General features: G+C 41.9%; 1 protein-coding gene across 3 annotated transcripts in view; it reads left to right on the top strand.

The window, feature by feature from the left end:
- The window catches only part of MTRR (5-methyltetrahydrofolate-homocysteine methyltransferase reductase), a 60,004-nt gene that overhangs the window by 26,760 nt on the left and 14,141 nt on the right, over positions 1 to 19,103 (top strand). For all 3 annotated transcript variants that reach the window (XM_068120363.2, XM_068120364.2, XM_078779987.1), the window contains exons 6-7: positions 4,103 to 4,240; positions 18,768 to 18,921. In XM_068120363.2, coding sequence (XP_067976464.2) covers positions 4,103 to 4,240; positions 18,768 to 18,921 — 292 coding nt within the window. The remainder of the gene's footprint in view (positions 1 to 4,102; positions 4,241 to 18,767; positions 18,922 to 19,103) is intronic.

Below are 19,103 nucleotides of genomic sequence, written 5' to 3'. Positions count from 1 at the left end.
ATGGCGTCACTATACAGTGTCCACCATGGCATTTCAAAATCCACCCTTAAATTTCCATCTAACCCACAGATTACCCATGCCAACCATTTGTCACATTTCACTCACCTCACCAAAGAAGGATGCTTTGCCATACACATGCCAGCCGAGCATGGCCCATATGCTCGGCGCGTTACACATCTCCCGATTCACATCCCCATGGCTCTCTTCCCAACCCGAGAGTCCATAAATCATAACGGAGCATCTGTGGAAGGTCACTCACACCATCACGTTCCACAGATGCCCCAATGGTTGTCCGGCAGGCTATCTCCATCCCTGTCCATTCGGTTTGACCCGCGTCCATAGACCAACCACCATGCCAGGTCACCACATGCTGGTTGTCCCAGAGTCCCTGGAGGAGAGTGCCAGGCCGCATGCCCGGGTGGTCACCACATCAGTCCCAAGTTGGCCGTCCACAGTGCCACCACCAAAGCGCGACCCACAACACCTCCCCCTAGTGGTCCTCAATATTTGCCATCCCAGGCTTGAGAAACCACCTCGGACCTCCCTGGAGGTCTTAACCCCCACCAGGGTCCGGTGACCCTGCCGGCCCGAGCCACCAGCTCGGACGGCGCCCCGACGGACAAGGGACGCCACACTCCACCAGACCCCCCGTGGGACCCAGGTCGTACCTCGACACCCAAGGCTGGACCCCACGTCCAAATCTCGCCATCACAGCCCCCCAGCTGGCTGGCATACCCAAATTTTGAAAGGGGCAACTTTTGCCCGAGGCCATCACCCATGACCTCTCCATATCCAGATCCCGCAGCCCGGGGACCAATCCCAACCATGGCTGCTCCAAATCAAGTTCCCATTGTAATTTTATTTTAAATTTTATTTTACAAATTTTCATTCCCACTGCCAAACCGCAGCTGCAGGGAACAACCTCTACCACCGGTTGTTCTGCCCCTCCCTGCAGTTGATCCAAATTCCCTACAGGGACCAAATCTCCAGAAGCTCTATCTCCCGATCCTCCAAGATCCAAATCCAGCCCAGAGCCAACACACTCCCCCAACTGGTTGTCCAATTTTGGAGCCTCTGTTTCCAAATAGCAGTGTACAGTGAGCGTCCCCTCGGTCATTCCAACCACCTCCTCGGACCAACTCACCTCTTCACCCAGGCTCCTTTGGGCCTGAACAAGCTCTACCTCCATGGGACTGTCACAGGTCTCCAGCCGCTGGATCAAATCATCCTCATTACAAATCATTCCTGGCCCCGCCAGGCTTTGATCAATATCCCCAATAAATACCTGGTCCGGCTCCATTGCACGGACCCCCAAAAACTCTACCCCCTCTTGCTCCGCACCACCGCCCTGGTGCTGCACAATTCCAAATTCATCCCCCGGTTGGGGTGTTGTGACATCCACACGGTCCCGATAAACAACCAGGCCAGAATGTGGGAAACATTCCCCATTACAACTCTCACATTCCAAATTTCCTTCCCCGCTCACCTGTGGACACTCCACGTTTACCTGCAGGCCTTCCCCATCTACCTGTACACATTCCCCATCCACCTGTGGACATTCCCCGTCCACCTCTGCACCTGCAGTCTCCCCATTTACTTCAATTGCCATTCCCTGTGCAATTCCCAATTTTGCCATTCCCGGTGCAATTCCCTGCTCGTGAGCAACATGCACATCTGCATGGGCCGTACTCTCTCCTGTTCCCAATCTAGCTTCCCCCCGTTCCGATTCAATTTTTGCCACCTTTGGCTTCTCCTGTGCCCCCCTTTGTATTTCTACTTTACCCTCAAATTTCCCCAGTCTGTCCGTAATTTGGTTTTGCACTCTCCCTTCTATGCCATCAATTCGTTCCCCCAGCTGCTGTGCCATTTCCCCAATTTTTCCTTCCAATTGTTCATTCCTTTCCTTTATTTCATTCCTCCATTCCTTCCCCTGGGACTCCATTTTATTTTCCAACCCACTTTTCATTTGTCCCATTTGTTCCTCCAATCGATCACTCATTCCCTTCATTCCTTCCCTACATTCCTTCCCCTGGGACTCCATTTTATTTTCCATTCCTTCAATTTTACCATTTATTCCCCTGGTTTCTGCAAGGTTTCGCTCACCCTCGGCCCTCTGAGCATTTATTAAATTTACTATGGTCTGGAGATCTATCGGGGCCGTCCCAGCGGCGGGGAAAGTTCCAACGCTATCCTCCTTATCCCCCATTTCCGGCTCACTCCCAACGCTGACGGAGGCCTCGCTGCGTACTTCCATCTCATCAATTTCCGACATCCGCTTTCCGGAAGATTGTTTCCCGCGCGCGTATTTATTTTAATTCCAAAAACACAATTTAAATTTGACGAAGACGCGATATCGCGCTCCGTATGCCCAATTGATTATTAAATTTCTCCGCCTCGCCTATCCAAATTTTGCGTTCGAACGTCGGACGCAATGTACGCCCGACCGTGTCGATGTCTCGCCGCGGACAAAAAAATTTGTCCGACGGATTCGAATCCTACACTCCTGACACCACTTGTCGCGTAACCGTGATTAACACCACAGTTACGGATGACCGATTTGCGAGACTTTAACTCCCGAGGCGAACACTCAATGGCGGACTCACGTTCAACACCAACGCGCGAAATGGCGGGACGCAGCGAAGGCTCCGCAGCCTTATCTATTAAAATGAAACACCCAGGAAACTGCGTTCAAATATGTACAGAAAATAATATAAGGATTTATTATTAAAAGTAAAGCCAGTGAAAAAGCACGCGCCGGTAATATTAATAACTAAATCGGGACGTCCCCACACGACTGATATCAAACACAAAACGAGGGAGATTAATACGAAAATAACAAGTCACGTCGTGTGCAGTGTACGCGGATCCGGGCTTATCTGTCTTTGTCGTCTTTGTGGCTGCCGTCCAACACCGCTCCTTTCGGCCCGATCGCACACCTCGCTCCAAGTTCCACGGCCCTCTGCCTCCGCCTCCAAGCGCCACCAGGCCTCGTCGGTCCAACGCAGGGCTGCACGAAGCAACCAAAAACCAAGTGCCAACTGCCAACTGCTGAGTGCCGAGTGCCAACTGCCAACTGCAACGAGCTGTGGTCACGAACTGTAGAAACTGGCACGAACCGTCAACTGCCACGAGCTCTCACTTCTCTCAACTGCCACTCCGGTACCGAACTGGGACGCTCTACTCAACTGTTCAACGAACTGGGACGACTCGAGATCAGATCGCAACTCAACTCAACTGGCGAAAATGGCGTCCGACCGTCGCATATATCTCTCCCCGATGACGTCACATTCGCGCACTCCTCAGCCAATCATATGGTCCCAGCTCGCCGGTCACGCCCTCTACGGCATGCGACTCCTAACATCTCCCCCGTTACGCGACCCTGCGGTCCTGTGCAACACGTGCCGGCCAGGTTCGTAGGCCTTGGGAGGTGTACACGGTGGCGGCCAATTGTGGTGGTGTTTTTGGCCTGGTGGTGCCCATTTATTACGAAGTCAATGTCAGGGAAAGGGAATTATTTAATGTTGCACTAAGGACCTAACTAATGTTTATGTGGTTTGCAGTGCCATAAAGGACAAAGGTTTGATTACTAGGTGATACTCACAGGGGCGTTACCTTTAATTCCTCACTATTTAACACTCGAATCTCCAGGTAGATCCACACTCATACATCTTACCCCGACAACCGCCTGAACATCAATAACTTATTACATGTAGAGTCCCTGTCACGACAGCCGAATACCTACCTATTCAGATCTACCTAGCTCTAGATGTTGCATTACCAAATTCATAACAATATATATATATATATATATATATATATATATATATATATATACATTGATATTTTTGATAATCTATTCATATAGAAAATATATAACAAACAGTACAGTGCATTTTCCACCAAAAGATAAACACACACACACACACTTCACTATACACACACACACACACACACACACACACACACACACACACACACACACACACACACACACACACACACACACACACACACACACACACACACACACACACACACACTATTCATATAGTCATCGGGACTTGTAAATACTCTCTTCACTATACCTGTCTTTTTCATGCAGGACTTCCGCGTGGAGAGCATGGTGGATCTCCTGCCAAAGGCTAGTTCATCAATACATTGGATACCTGTGGTATCGGCCAAACGGCTCACACAGCTCGATGCTATCAAAACCACCATGGAGTTGTGGCTTGATGTATCCGTAAGTGCTCCTCTTGTCTCTTTATTATTGTACACCGCTCCTTTCCTATGCCATCTCCAGGCATTGCAAATCGTCATTGCCGGGCACCAAAGGGGGCTCGGCAGTGACGCACGCTGAAAGAGAGTACTCAGTTTTCACTCTGGTTTCTTGTTGTACACCGCTCCTTTCATATGCCATCTCCAGGCATTGAAAATCGTCATTGCCGGGCACCAAAGGGGGCTCGGCAGTGACGCACGCTGAAAGAGAGTACTCAGTTTTCACTCTGGTTTCTTTCTTGTTTGTTTGTTTGTTTGTTTGTTTTCTTTCTTGGTTGTCCGGACGATATCTCAGCCATCCTTTGAGCTAGGAAGCTGAAATTTCGGCACAATAGTGAGCAAGTCCTTTGTCAAATACGGTATTTTTTGTTTTTTGAATAATCAATTAATTGAGGAGTTATTTAATTATTAGCGTTTAATTAAGTACTTATTTAATTAATTAAATTTCATTTATCTTCTGACCATTATTAACTCAGGCACCTTTTGAGTTAGGAAGCTGATATTTGGACATGCCAATGACCAGGTGATTTGGCTGCAAAGGATATTTTTGATTTATTAATTAATCAATTAATCGATTAATTATTTAATTATTCGATTAATGACAAAAAAAAATTTTTTTTTTAAGTTACAGATTCTGATGAAATAGTGGTAGTTTATGTGTTCTCTGACCAAATTGATTAATAATTTAATTTTTTTATGATTATTATTTATTTATTTTCATTATTAATCATTTATTTATTTTCTTTCTCATTTGGCCAATATCTCAGGCACCTTTTGAGCTGGGAAGCTAATATTTGGACATGAGTGACCAAGTGATGTGGCTATCAAGGATATTTTTGATTTATTGATTAATCATTTCATCTATTAAGTATTTATTGATTAATCGATTAATTATTTATTGAGTAATCAATTAATTATTTAATTTTTTATAAATGACTTATTTAATTAAATTTCTAAAAGATACATCTTCGGATGAAGCACTACTGGTTTAGTTATGCGATTAGCCAATTGATTATGAAAATATTTTGTGATAATCTTTTATTGATTTTAATTATACAATTAATCAATCAATTAGTGTACACCTCTCCCTCCCAATGCAGCCTCAATGAGCTGCACTGCGGTATTGCCGGGCGCCGGAGGCGCCCCGGCAATGCCGCGCTGCAGCATATTTAATTATTTGGCATGGGGCGGTGTACTTTGAATGTATGTGTACTTGTTTGTTTTCTTGTTTGTTTTCTTGTTTGTTTGTTTTCTTGTTTCCTTGGTTGTCCGGACGATATCTCAGCCATCCTTTGAGCTAGGAAGCTGAAATTTCGGCACAGTAGTGAGCAAGTCCTTTGTCAAATACGGTATTTTTTGTTTTTTGAATAATCAATTAATTGAGGAGTTATTTAATTATTAGCGTTTAATTAAGTACTTATTTAATTAATTAAATTTCATTTATCTTCTGACCATTATTAACTCAGGCACCTTTTGAGTTAGGAAGCTGATATTTGGACATGCCAATGACCAGGTGATTTGGCTGCAAAGGATATTTTTGATTTATTAATTAATCAATTAATCGATTAATTATTTAATTATTCGATTAATGACAAAAAAAATTTTTTTTTTTAAGTTACAGATTCTGATGAAATAGTGGTAGTTTATGTGTTCTCTGACCAAATTGATTAATAATTTAATTTTTTTATGATTATTATTTATTTATTTTCATTATTAATCATTTATTTATTTTCTTTCTCATTTGGCCAATATCTCAGGCACCTTTTGAGCTGGGAAGCTAATATTTGGACATGAGTGACCAAGTGATGTGGCTATCAAGGATATTTTTGATTTATTGATTAATCATTTCATCTATTAATTATTTATTGATTAATCGATTAATTATTTATTGAGTAATCAATTAATTATTTAATTTTTTATAAATGACTTATTTAATTAAATTTCTAAAAGATACATCTTCGGATGAAGCACTAGTGCTTTAGGTATGCTATTAGCCAATTGATTATGAAAATATTTTATGATCATTTATATATTTAAATTTCACAATTAATCAATCAATTATTGTACTCCTCTCCCTCCCAATGCAGCCTTAATGAGCTGCACTGCGGTATTGCCGGGCGCCGGAGGCGCCCCGGCAATGCCGCGCTGCAGCATATTTAATTATTTGGCATGGGGCGGTGTACTTTGAATGTATTTGTACTTGTCAATTATAACTTTTGTACACCGCTCCTTTCCTATGCCATCTCCAGGCATTGCAAATCGTCATTGCCGGGCACCAAAGGGGGCTCGGCAGTGACGCACGCTGAAAGAGAGTACTCAGTTTTCACTCTGGTTGTTTGTTTGTTTTCTTTCTTGGTTGTCCGGGCGATATCTCAGCCATCCTTTGAGCTAGGAAGCTGAAATTTCGGCACAGTAGTGAGCAAGTCCTTTGTCAAATACGGTATTTTTTGTTTTTTGAATAATCAATTAATTGAGGAGTTATTTAATTATTAGCGTTTAATTAAGTACTTATTTAATTAATTAAATTTCATTTCTCTTCTGACCATTATTAACTCAGGCACCTTTTGAGTTAGGAAGCTGATATTTGGACATGCCAATGACCAGGTGATTTGGCTGCAAAGGATATTTTTGATTTATTAATTAATCAATTAATCGATTAATTATTTAATTATTCGATTAATGACAAAAAAATTTTTTTTTTTAAAGTTACAGATTCTGATGAAATAGTGGTAGTTTATGTGTTCTCTGACCAAATTGATTAATAATTTAATTTTTTTATGATTATTGTACACCGCTCCTTTCCTATGCCATCTCCAGGCATTGCAAATCGTCATTGCTGGGCACCAAAGGGGGCTCGGCAGTGACGCACGCTGAAAGAGAGTACTCAGTTTTCACTCTGGTTGTTTGTTGTACACCGCTCCTTTCCTATGCCATCTCCAGGCATTGCAAATCGTCATTGCCGGGCACCAAAGGGGGCTCGGCAGTGACGCACGCTGAAAGAGAGTACTCAGTTTTCACTCTGGTTGTTTGTTGTACACCGCTCCTTTCCTATGCCATCTCCAGGCATTGCAAATCGTCATTGCCGGGCACCAAAGGGGGCTCGGCAGTGACGCACGCTGAAAGAGAGTACTCAGTTTTCACTCTGGTTGTTTGTTGTACACCGCTCCTTTCCTATGCCACCTCCAGGCATTGCAAATCGTCATTGCCGGGCACCGAAGGGGGCTCGGCAGTGACGCACGCTGAAAGAGAGTACTCAGTTTTCACTCTGGTTTCTTGTTTGTTTTCTTGTTTGTTTTCTTGGTTGTCCGGACGATATCTCAGCCATCCTTTGAGCTAGGAAGCTGAAATTTCGGCACAGTAGTGAGCAAGTCCTTTATCAAATACGGTATTTTTTGTTTTTTGAATAATCAATTAATTGAGGAGTTATTTAATTATTAGCGTTTAATTAAGTACTTATTTAATTAATTAAATTTCATTTATCTTCTGACCATTATTAACTCAGGCACCTTTTGAGTTAGGAAGCTGATATTTGGACATGCCAATGACCAGGTGATTTGGCTGCAAAGGATATTTTTGATTTATTAATTAATCAATTAATCGATTAATTATTTAATTATTCGATTAATGACAAAAAAAATTTTTTTTTTTAAGTTACAGATTCTGATGAAATAGTGGTAGTTTATGTGTTCTCTGACCAAATTGATTAATAATTTAATTTTTTTATGATTATTATTTATTTATTTTCATTATTAATCATTTATTTATTTTCTTTCTCATTTGGCCAATATCTCAGGCACCTTTTGAGCTGGGAAGCTAATATTTGGACATGAGTGACCAAGTGATGTGGCTATCAAGGATATTTTTGATTTATTGATTAATCATTTCATCTATTAAGTATTTATTGATTAATCGATTAATTATTTATTGAGTAATCAATTAATTATTTAATTTTATATAAATGACTTATTTAATTAAATTTCTAAAAGATACATCTTCGGATGAAGCACTACTGGTTTAGTTATGCGATTAGCCAATTGATTATGAAAATATTTTGTGATAATCTTTTATTGATTTTAATTATACAATTAATCAATCAATTAGTGTACACCTCTCCCTCCCAATGCAGCCTCAATGAGCTGCACTGCGGTATTGCCGGGCGCCGGAGGCGCCCCGGCAATGCCGCGCTGCAGCATATTTAATTATTTGGCATGGGGCGGTGTACTTTGAATGTATGTGTACTTGTTTGTTTTCTTTCTTGGTTGTCCGGGCGATATCTCAGCCATCCTTTGAGCTAGGAAGCTGAAATTTCGGCACAGTAGTGAGCAAGTCCTTTGTCAAATACGGTATTTTTTGTTTTTTGAATAATCAATTAATTGAGGAGTTATTTAATTATTAGCGTTTAATTAAGTACTTATTTAATTAATTAAATTTCATTTCTCTTCTGACCATTATTAACTCAGGCACCTTTTGAGTTAGGAAGCTGATATTTGGACATGCCAATGACCAGGTGATTTGGCTGCAAAGGATATTTTTGATTTATTAATTAATCAATTAATCGATAAATTATTTAATTATTCGATTAATGACAAAAAAATTTTTTTTTTTAAAGTTACAGATTCTGATGAAATAGTGGTAGTTTATGTGTTCTCTGACCAAATTGATTAATAATTTAATTTTTTTATGATTATTATTTATTTATTTTCATTATTAATCATTTATTTATTTTCTTTCTCATTTGGCCAATATCTCAGGCACCTTTTGAGCTGGGAAGCTAATATTTGGACATGAGTGACCAAGTGATGTGGCTATCAAGGATATTTTTGATTTATTGATTAATCATTTCATCTATTAAGTATTTATTGATTAATCGATTAATTATTTATTGAGTAATCAATGAATTATTTAATTTTTTATAAATGACTTATTTAATTAAATTTCTAAAAGATACATCTTCAGGTGAAGCACTAGTGGTTTAGTTATGCGATTAGCCAATTGATTATGAAAATATTTTGTGATAATCTTTTATTGATTTTAATTATACAATAAATCAATCAATTAGTGTACACCTCTCCCTCCCAATGCAGCCTCAATGAGCTGCACTGCGGTATTGCCGGGCGCCAGAGGCGCCCCGGCAATGCCGCGCTGCAGCATATTTAATTATTTGGCATGGGGCGGTGTACTTTGAATGTATGTGTACTTGTTTGTTTTCTTTCTTGGTTGTCCGGACGATATCTCAGCCATCCTTTGAGCTAGGAAGCTGAAATTTCGGCACAGTCGTGAGCAAGTCCTTTGTCAAATACGGTATTTTTTGTTTTTTGAATAATCAATTAATTGAGGAGTTATTTAATTATTAGCGTTTAATTAAGTACTTATTTAATTAATTAAATTTCATTTCTCTTCTGACCATTATTAACTCAGGCACCTTTTGAGTTAGGAAGCTGATATTTGGACATGCCAATGACCAGGTGATTTGGCTGCAAAGGATATTTTTGATTTATTAATTAATCAATTAATCGATTAATTATTTAATTATTCGATTAATGACCCAAAAATTTTTTTTTTTTAAGTTACAGATTCTGATGAAATAGTGGTAGTTTATGTGTTCTCTGACCAAATTGATTACCAATTTAATTTTTTTATGATTATTATTTATTTATTTTCATTATTAATCATTTATTTATTTTCTTTCTCATTTGGCCAATATCTCAGGCACCTTTTGAGCTGGGAAGCTAATATTTGGACATAAGTGACCAAGTGATGTGGCTATCAAGGATATTTTTGATTTATTGATTAATCATTTCATCTATTAATTATTTATTGATTAATCGATTAATTATTTATTGAGTAATCAATTAATTATTTAATTTTTTATAAATGACTTATTTAATTAAATTTCTAAAAGATACATCTTCGGATGAAGCACTAGTGGTTTAGTTATGCGATTAGCCAATTGATTATGAAAATATTTTGTGATAATCTTTTATTGATTTTAATTATACAATTAATCAATCAATTAGTGTACACCTCTCCCTCCCAATGCAGCCTTAATGAGCTGCACTGCGGTATTGCCGGGCGCCGGAGGCGCCCCGGCAATGCCGCGCTGCAGCATATTTAATTATTTGGCATGGGGCGGTGTACTTTGAATGTATGTGTACTTGTTTCTTTCTTTTTCTTTCTTTTTTTCTTTTTTTTCTCTCTCTCTCTCTCTCTCTCTGAAAAGTCAAATTTCAAGAACAGTAGACAGCTGCATGGTCAGGTAGTCGGCGATTAAACCGACTATCCTCACTGGTTTGCTAGTGGGGAGGGTGACTGTGACACTCTGCAGGACTAAAAACAATACCTACTAAAGGGCGGATGAGCTCCCTTAGGCTGCTGGGCCATAGAAGTTCACGGTTCACGTTTCACGTTTCACGTTTCACGTGAACAATCGGACCCTGGGCCATAGGATTTCACGCTTGGCTGTTCACGTGTTGCGCGCCAGTTCTGCTTTGGCCGAGTAACCGTCAACATGGACTCTTCGGATGAAGAAGATTGCCTCATTCTGCTTCTACTAAGACGGAGGAAGAGAAAAAGGCACAGAATTTGGAGCCGAGAGCACTTCCTTCTGAGAGAAACCCGTGGTGAATTCCACCGAACATTCCGTTATCTGCTTGACAATCCCGATGAAGAACTGTTTTTCAATTATACCAGGATGTCATACAGGACTTACGATGCCTTGAAGACCCTCGTCCTGGAACATCTACAGCCAGGTCAAACAAACTGGAGAAAATCGATCGAAGCAGAACAAAAGCTCATCATTACTCTCAGGTTGGTACCTATTAATTTGGATAATGTGGTGTTGGTCCAATGTCCATTTTGTTTCGGAAGTTTTGCCCGGATGTCAGTCTAAAAATAATCAGGTCGACCGAGATCTCCGTTTTCACGCATAGAAAAGGTGTGCATGTTCATTCCGCCTTTCACGCGTGAAACGTGACACGTGAAACGTGAAACATGAAAGGCGTTCTATGGCCCAGAGCAAGTCATACTACGTTTGTCCAGTTTTCTTTACACGCGTGAACCGTGAAACGTGAAACGTGAACCGTGAACTTCTATGGCCCAGCAGCCTTAGGGAGCCAACAGCCATCCAGTAAGGAGATGGTGTCTCCTAAAAAACACCCATCCGGTTGGATTGTTTTTTGGGAAGACAGCAACCGCACAGGATAGTACTACCGTCCTGACTAAGGAGTGTTAAAGTGGTGCCCAGAACGATCTTACACTCTCCGTGCCAGGATTGCTGGTCTTACTTTCTGTCTCACTCAAACTACACCGACCGGGCTAGCCTTAATCTTTCTTTCTCACAAACAAACATCATACACTTTTCATTTTACACTTTTCATCATACACCTTTGTTACTCATTTTCACTCCTCACCGTTGCATTCCCTCTCTTATTTCTCTCTATGATGTTATTTTATTTAAGGCCTGGCCTCGATGAGGACGATATAGTCTGTGACTGGAGCCTTCAATGTAAAAAAGCCAAATATGAGAAAGTCCTCGGAAAAAACTTTTAACTGAATTTTTTGCTAATACAAGGCAACCATGCTAGATCAATAATTCATATTGTCGCGTTCCTGGTGATTGAAATCGTCCAAGGAAATGGATTGCCGAACCAGCTTTATCTCCGAGGCGTTCAGTCAAAATTATAGCGGAGGATATGCGTGGGGGAAAGTGGTGGGGGGGGGGGGGGAGGGGGAGGGGACCGGAGCGCTTACCTTCACGGATCCCACCGGCCTTCTTCACCCTGTAATAAATAACTCAAACAAACCGGATTTAAAATGTACAAAAATAAACAGGTTTATTGAAGAAAATGCCGGTAACAAAGAAAGCACGATAAAACTAAAATCCTAAATTGAGGGATCCTCCACACAGACATGGACACTGACAAAGGGAAATAGAAAATAAATGTGTGCGATTTATTGTGGGGACTTAGCTCAAATCGGCTGGGGTGTCTCGTCAGTAATCGCTCGTCCACCCGTCGTTCTTGCTTGGAAAGCTGTAGCTCTTCCTCCTCATGACCTCCAGCAAGACCTCGCCACACAGCCATTCGCGATTGGGTTCGCAATCAGAAAAGGGCGAGAAGATGCCGGCACACAACCGTCCGCTATGGCATCTAGAATGAGAAGGCAAGGAAGAGAGAGAAAATGTCCGCCAGTGCGTTCCTTTATCGTCCAGGCTCTGACATCATCTGTATTGCTTTGACAGCCTCAACTTTGTAAATAACACTACATGCATCCCCCACACCAATCAGCGAGTCTCTTCTTATCAGTCCTTCCCGTCAATCAAAATCTCAACCAATCACTGCTCTTCGGGGCGTGGCTCTCGGCCTGCCCGTCCTGTGTCCTATTACTAAGTCGGGGTAATCAGCAGTAGTGCTTCATGCCTGGCTTCCGGTGGTTTTTATTAATTAGTGTGTTTAAATTTCTGATTCTGGCTAGGTGTATAGTGCAATGTCATAAGGAACAGAATAATAAATTACAGAGGTAACAATGCATGGGATTAATTTACCCATAATCCCTCGCTAATTACCAAGCCCCACCCATCGCGATGGGGACGAAGATACAAGCTTACCCACGACACACGGTCCACCGGATCCCTACTTATGGTACATCAAGGTGGTTCTTCTTCTTCACGACAGTCGGAGCACACTAATCTCTCCACGCTACCTGAACTAAGGTATCACTACCCCCACAAACGTAACAATATGATGGAAAAGACTATGTGGGTGGGTGGATGCCACCCTCAATTTTGAATTTAAAGGTCATTTCAAGGTCGAATTTTGTATTTTGCATTAATTTAAACTGCATTCAATGGATCTATCAATAAAACTATCTTTATTGTCATGTAGATGTACCCAGCTGATGTAATTAACAGGTTAACTTTGCATTTTTTTTTACTTGAGCTAAGGCTCGCAATAGAGCTCACACACACACACACACACACACACACACACACACACACACACACACACACACACACACACACGCACACGTATATATACACACACACACGTATATATACACACACACACACACACACACACACACACACACACACACACACACACACACACACACACACACACACACACACACATATATATATATATATATATATATATATATGTACATATATATATATATATATATATACATATATATATATATATATATATATGTACATATATATATATATATATATATATATATATACAGACTTGGCATTTAATATGGAATATTTTTTTTGTGGGGGTGAACTTACTTTTCAAGATGACCTAGAACCAAAAGTTCATTGGAATTATGTTGAAATTATTCTAGATTTTGTTAATGTGACCTGTAAAAGAAACAAAAACCACATTTGACATTTCGAAGCAAATAAATTGATCCTTGAAAGTGATGTAAACTGATATCGAACTCAATTCACGGACAGTACTGTGTTAAACTTCTGTGCGTTTTCCAGAAGTATCTCTTTATTTTGCACATTAGCAAAAAATTTTTTTAAACAAAAGTTAAATTACGACTGGGATTACGGCCTGTAAAATTACAGTTCAGTACTTCGTGTAACCCCCACGAGCATTCAGGAGAGCACGTACACGTTGAGGCATGCTGTTCACGAGATTTGCCAAGGTTTGGACAGGAATCGCTTGCCATGCAGTTACAATAGCCTGCTGCAGTTCACGCACAGGGGCAGGCTGCTGGTCCAAGTTGTCGATTTGACGCGTTAATTCTGCCCACAAGTTCTCTATCGGATTCATATCCGGGGACATGGCAGGCCACTCCATATGCTCTACACCACGTCAGCAAGAAAGTGTTGGATCATGCAAGCACAATGAGGCCGTGCATTGTCATCTTGGAAGACAAAGTTTCCTCGAAAGGCTGCACAAACAAATGGAAGCAATGTTTCTTCTAGAATGGCCCTGTGCTTGAACTGGTTCAGGTTTCCATTCAGGACAACCAGGTCAGTTTTGCCCCCTGCATGAAAAGCAGCCCAAACGGTCACCCCACCACCCCCAGCTTGGACTCTTGGCACTATACAATCTTCGTTGTCGGCTTCATGCACTTGTCTGCGCACTTGTCTGCGCACTTGGATGCGGCCATATTGACGATAGACCAGAAATCTAGACTTGTCACGGAAGATCACGTGATTCCAGTGTCCTGGCTGCCATTGACGGTGCTTTCTGGCCCACTGCAATCGGCGCTGGCGGTGTTGTCTGGTCAGACGTGGCTTTCTCAGGGGACACCTGGCACGATAGCCTGCTTGAACCAGTCGTTGGTTGACTAGCCTTCTGGATACAGGCACATTTGTCAGTTGCTGCCACTCAGCCCTAAGCCGATTAGCTGACTTGGGACGGCCATTGCGGACTAACCGGTGCAGCTGGCGATCATCCCTCCTTGTGGTTCTGCGGGGACGACCTGACCTCGGTTTTGGAGTAGGGACACCCCTCTGAGCATTTCGTTTCAGGATCTTTGACACCTGACCTTGAGTGATGCCATACTGCCGAGCAATAGCACGCTGTTTCATGCCGGAATTTCGTAAAGCCACCAATAAATGACAAACAGCATTGTCGAGTTGACGGACCATCTCCAGGGGAAGCGGCAATAACTTTTGTAGACGTGCAGCAGTTGTTTTCCACTAATGCAGAACGCAACAAACCTTATGTACCCGATTGTGAAGCCAATCGTCAAATGTACCTGTCCGTACATTTTGTCACGCCACCTGTGATATAATCCTGTTATTGACTTCTTGCTGCGACAGACAATCAGTGACATGGTTCTTTCAACAAAGACATCACCGAAGGGTAAAATAAACTCACCAGATTGATATACTGAGTTCAGAAAGTAAATCCAAGTCAAGAAAAAAAAAAAATTCCATGTTAAATGCCAAGTCTGTATATACCAAGTCTGTAAAAAAAAAAAATTCCCTATTAAATGCCAAGTCTGTATATACAGACTTGGCATTTAATATGGAATATTTTTTTTTACAGAACGTATTGTTGCGAATATGGAATTTGGCCTCCATATCCGCTTGTAAATATTCCCCTATTTTCTCCAATACTCCCCAACTTTCCCCGATCCCCCATTCCCTAGTCCCATTGCATGTAAATAACAATCAGTAGAGCCGACCTTCCCCTTATTCCCCCATTAAATGTCGTGCCCAGGTCCACCGCACCACACGTAGACAACTTTCGGACATCTTCCTAGTTATTCTTATTCTATGTCAGTTAAGGCCTCGTCTCCATTAATTATGACTCTTCGTTGCACCAGAATGTGATTATATGGCATCAGTAGTGAGTTTAGGACCTTTCCCATACCTCCTCCCATCTTCTTCCCCAAACAACAACAATAACAACAACTACAACAACAATTACAACAACAACAGAGGAGATGGCGGCGGAGCGGGGGAGGATGCGTCCTCACACCGGCTCGATTAGCTCCAGACCATGCGCTCCACGGGGTTACCCCGAAGGGGCTGGCTGTCAGCTCCTCGTCAGGGGCGGAGCCAGTAACCCCCCCCGCACGCACCCAATGAGAAGCAACGTGCCGATTCCACGAGGCGGAGCTAACGAGCCGAGGGCGTGTCACTCCCCGCCGGAGATACGCAGCCGCTTGCCGGACGTGACGTCAGATGCGCCTCAGCTTGGAGACTGGAGAGAGAAGCCACCGCCACCCCCAGCGCGACGATACCTCCCCGCATCTCTGGACCGAACCGTGTACCCTGCTTTGAGCCAAGAGTGCACCTTGAGCCATCGCGACCTGCCTTTCCTTTTCATCAACCCCCGTGTGAGTCAGCATTTTGTCCCGTGTGTCTGTCGTCTGTCTGGGGTTAATATAAGAGTGTGTCTAAGTGCCTGTCTTCCTGTAATATACCTCTAGCCCCTGTAATCTAACCTTTTCCGTACGAATATACTTGAGAATCGAAACGTTGGTGTCGTATTGTGTGATTGTAATCCAGCCGGGTGTCTTCTTTTTCTTATTGAGCCAGCGTGGCGCGGCTTCGTCGACGTTCGAGTACAATCGGGTAATTTGTGCATTTGTGCGGACACGACGGCCATTCCGCTCGGCCCACCTTAACATCAAAGTCGTGTCTGTAACAGTATATACGTATATACACACACATCTCGTTTTTTTTACACATTGATGGGGCTTTCTCTCATCTGGTCAATTCCAAACTGAAGGAGCAAGATACTCACCATCTGTTGTCTGAGGTCTCACCTGTCATTTCTCCTCTTTTGAGTTTAAAACGGCACTTGTCACACTGAAACATGGAAAGGCTCCAGGCCGAGATAACATATCTGCTGAGCGGATACCATACCTGCTCACAGTGCTTGGCAACAGAAATAGTCCCTCAACTACGCAAGATAGCCAATGTTGTAGTTAACATGAAGCCACACAAGCCAAACTATAACGGCATTTGGGAGAGCACATACCTCCACCAGGCTGAACAGTTTACGTTTTGTATCTCACTAATAGGCCGGATTCCAATCCAGATCTTCACCAAAATCGCATCAATTCGTCCTTGTCACACACCCAACCTGTCCACGAAATTTTGTCCAAATCTGTGCATAACATTTTGAGATATCCTGCTATATATCGTTTTGGGCCCCATCTCTCAATGGTGAAAAATCACTTTAAAAATTCTACTATCCGGATCCAGATCTATACAAATCTAGTCAATTTTGTCCTTGTCAAACACCCAACCTGACCACCAGTTTTCATCCGAATCCATCCATACTTTTTGAGAATGCTGCTCACAGACAGACAGACAAACAGGGGTGAAAACACAACCCGTCCACCTTCGGTGGCGGAGGTAACGATGAACCCAAAGAGCAACCACCCTATCTCTCTCTTATCGGTTCCATTTAAACTATTGGAATGGCTGATACTGAATAGGATTGAACCGCTGTTGGAGAATGTTCTGCCCGATGGACAGGCTGGTTTTAGAAAGAACTGGAGCACCGAAGACAAAATGCTGGCAGACACCGACTACATTGAGGCTGCCTTTGAAGACAATCGGAAATGTGGTGTCCTATTCATCGACCTCCACTCAGATTATGACACCGTCTGGCATCGTGAGACCACTTGGTGGAGTGCCCCATACACCATCCTGATGGAGAATGGAATTCGCTGCAACAGCTCATTGTGTGCTGTCCATTTCACGAGCTTGTTCGCTCAACTCAGCCCGAACTGTACGAAGATAAAGCAGGTTAGGTGGTTGGAGGATAGTGGTGGAAGGGGTGAAATAAAAAAAGGTTTAACATCATAATTAAATTGTTGATTTCTACTTAGGGTTACAGAAATATTTATTTGAAATAAAGAAGAGGTTCAGCATAGTCAGGTTCACTATGTCAATAAATTATATTTCGTTCAAAATCATGGTAGATTAGCAAACCTATACATTTTTGGAAAGGTTATAGCATAAGGAAACTAAAAATCAATGTTTACATTTGGAGAGATACCTGTATGGCGGCCATTTTGGATTTTCAAAATGGCCACTGTAAAATACATATTTTGTTCTATTTCTGCCTCTAATTACCCTAAAAACTTTAAAATATACTAAACCTATATTTTCAGGGACAAGGAATCCAATGAAAGTATCAAATTAGTGCTATGGGGAATGGTAAGACACGAATCAAAGGTTTGAATTGCAAAATACTGTCTTTATATTCGCGATAAGTTGCATAATCAAATACATGTTATCATTTTGTACAGGCAGTTAATAACATCAAAATGTGTCACAATAATTCATATCACCAAACATACACAGGCAGTCAGCAAAATCATATATACACATGCAGTCAGTATAACTTCACATCTACACAGGCAGTCAATGACAAAATATACACAGGCAGTCAATGGCATCAAACATACACGATTACAGAATATGCCATTTAGAGTTCGCCATCACTGTCCTGTGTGTCGTATCCGACAATATAGTCCGCATCGTTTTCACAGTCCGTTCCACACAAGCAAAGGTCGGTCAAATTGATTGGCAAATCGAATTGGTCAAATTGGTCGAATGGTCGATCGAATCGAATTCGATGAATCGAATCGAATCGAATCGATCCAATGGTCGAATGGTCGATCGAAGCGATTGGTCGAATGGTCGAATTGGTCGAATGGAATTGGTCGATTGGTCGAATTGGTCGAATCGAATTGGTCGGAATTGGCAAATGTAAACATTGATTTTCAGATTTTCCATGTAATAACGTTTCCAAAAATGTATAGGTTTGCTAATCTACCATGATTTTGAACGAAAAAACATAGTGAACCTGACTAGCAGGTCTCACTCGGTGCCAAGGGTTACAGAAATGTTTCTTTTTTCTTTTGCCTCCAGAAAGGTACCGCAAGTCAGAAATGAAAAGGAATCTCTCATTTACATTGACGGATACCATTGGGAATTTGAACAAATTCGCTCTCTGTATTTCCACCCTTTAATGACGTTTGCTGTTTGTGCCCAGAAAACCTCCCTGAATCTGAGTCCAGGCGACTCTGTGGGTCTGATCTGCCCGAATAATTCTGAAGAGGTGTCTTATCTACTCCAGCGACTGGAATTGGAGGCCGTGGCCGATTGCCTGCTCACTGTGCATCTCACAAACGCCAACACACGCAAAGGTGATCCTTGTAACGAACTACACCGATTCACCGTGGCATTATACTCCACACCTCCACACCATTATACTCCACACCATTATACTCCACACCTCCCATGTAGATCAAATTTAACTATTTGGGATAGTTAAACAGTCACCTGCAAATCAAGGTTACTTATGATATGGCCATTTACAGTTTTCACT

This window comes from Myxine glutinosa, chromosome 6 (assembly GCF_964187855.1).
Source record: "Myxine glutinosa chromosome 6, kmMyxGlut1.1, whole genome shotgun sequence".
Lineage (NCBI taxonomy): Eukaryota > Metazoa > Chordata > Myxini > Myxiniformes > Myxinidae > Myxine > Myxine glutinosa.
The sequence above is the reverse complement of the archived record's forward strand: the minus strand, read 5'-3'. Positions and strand labels throughout refer to the sequence as shown.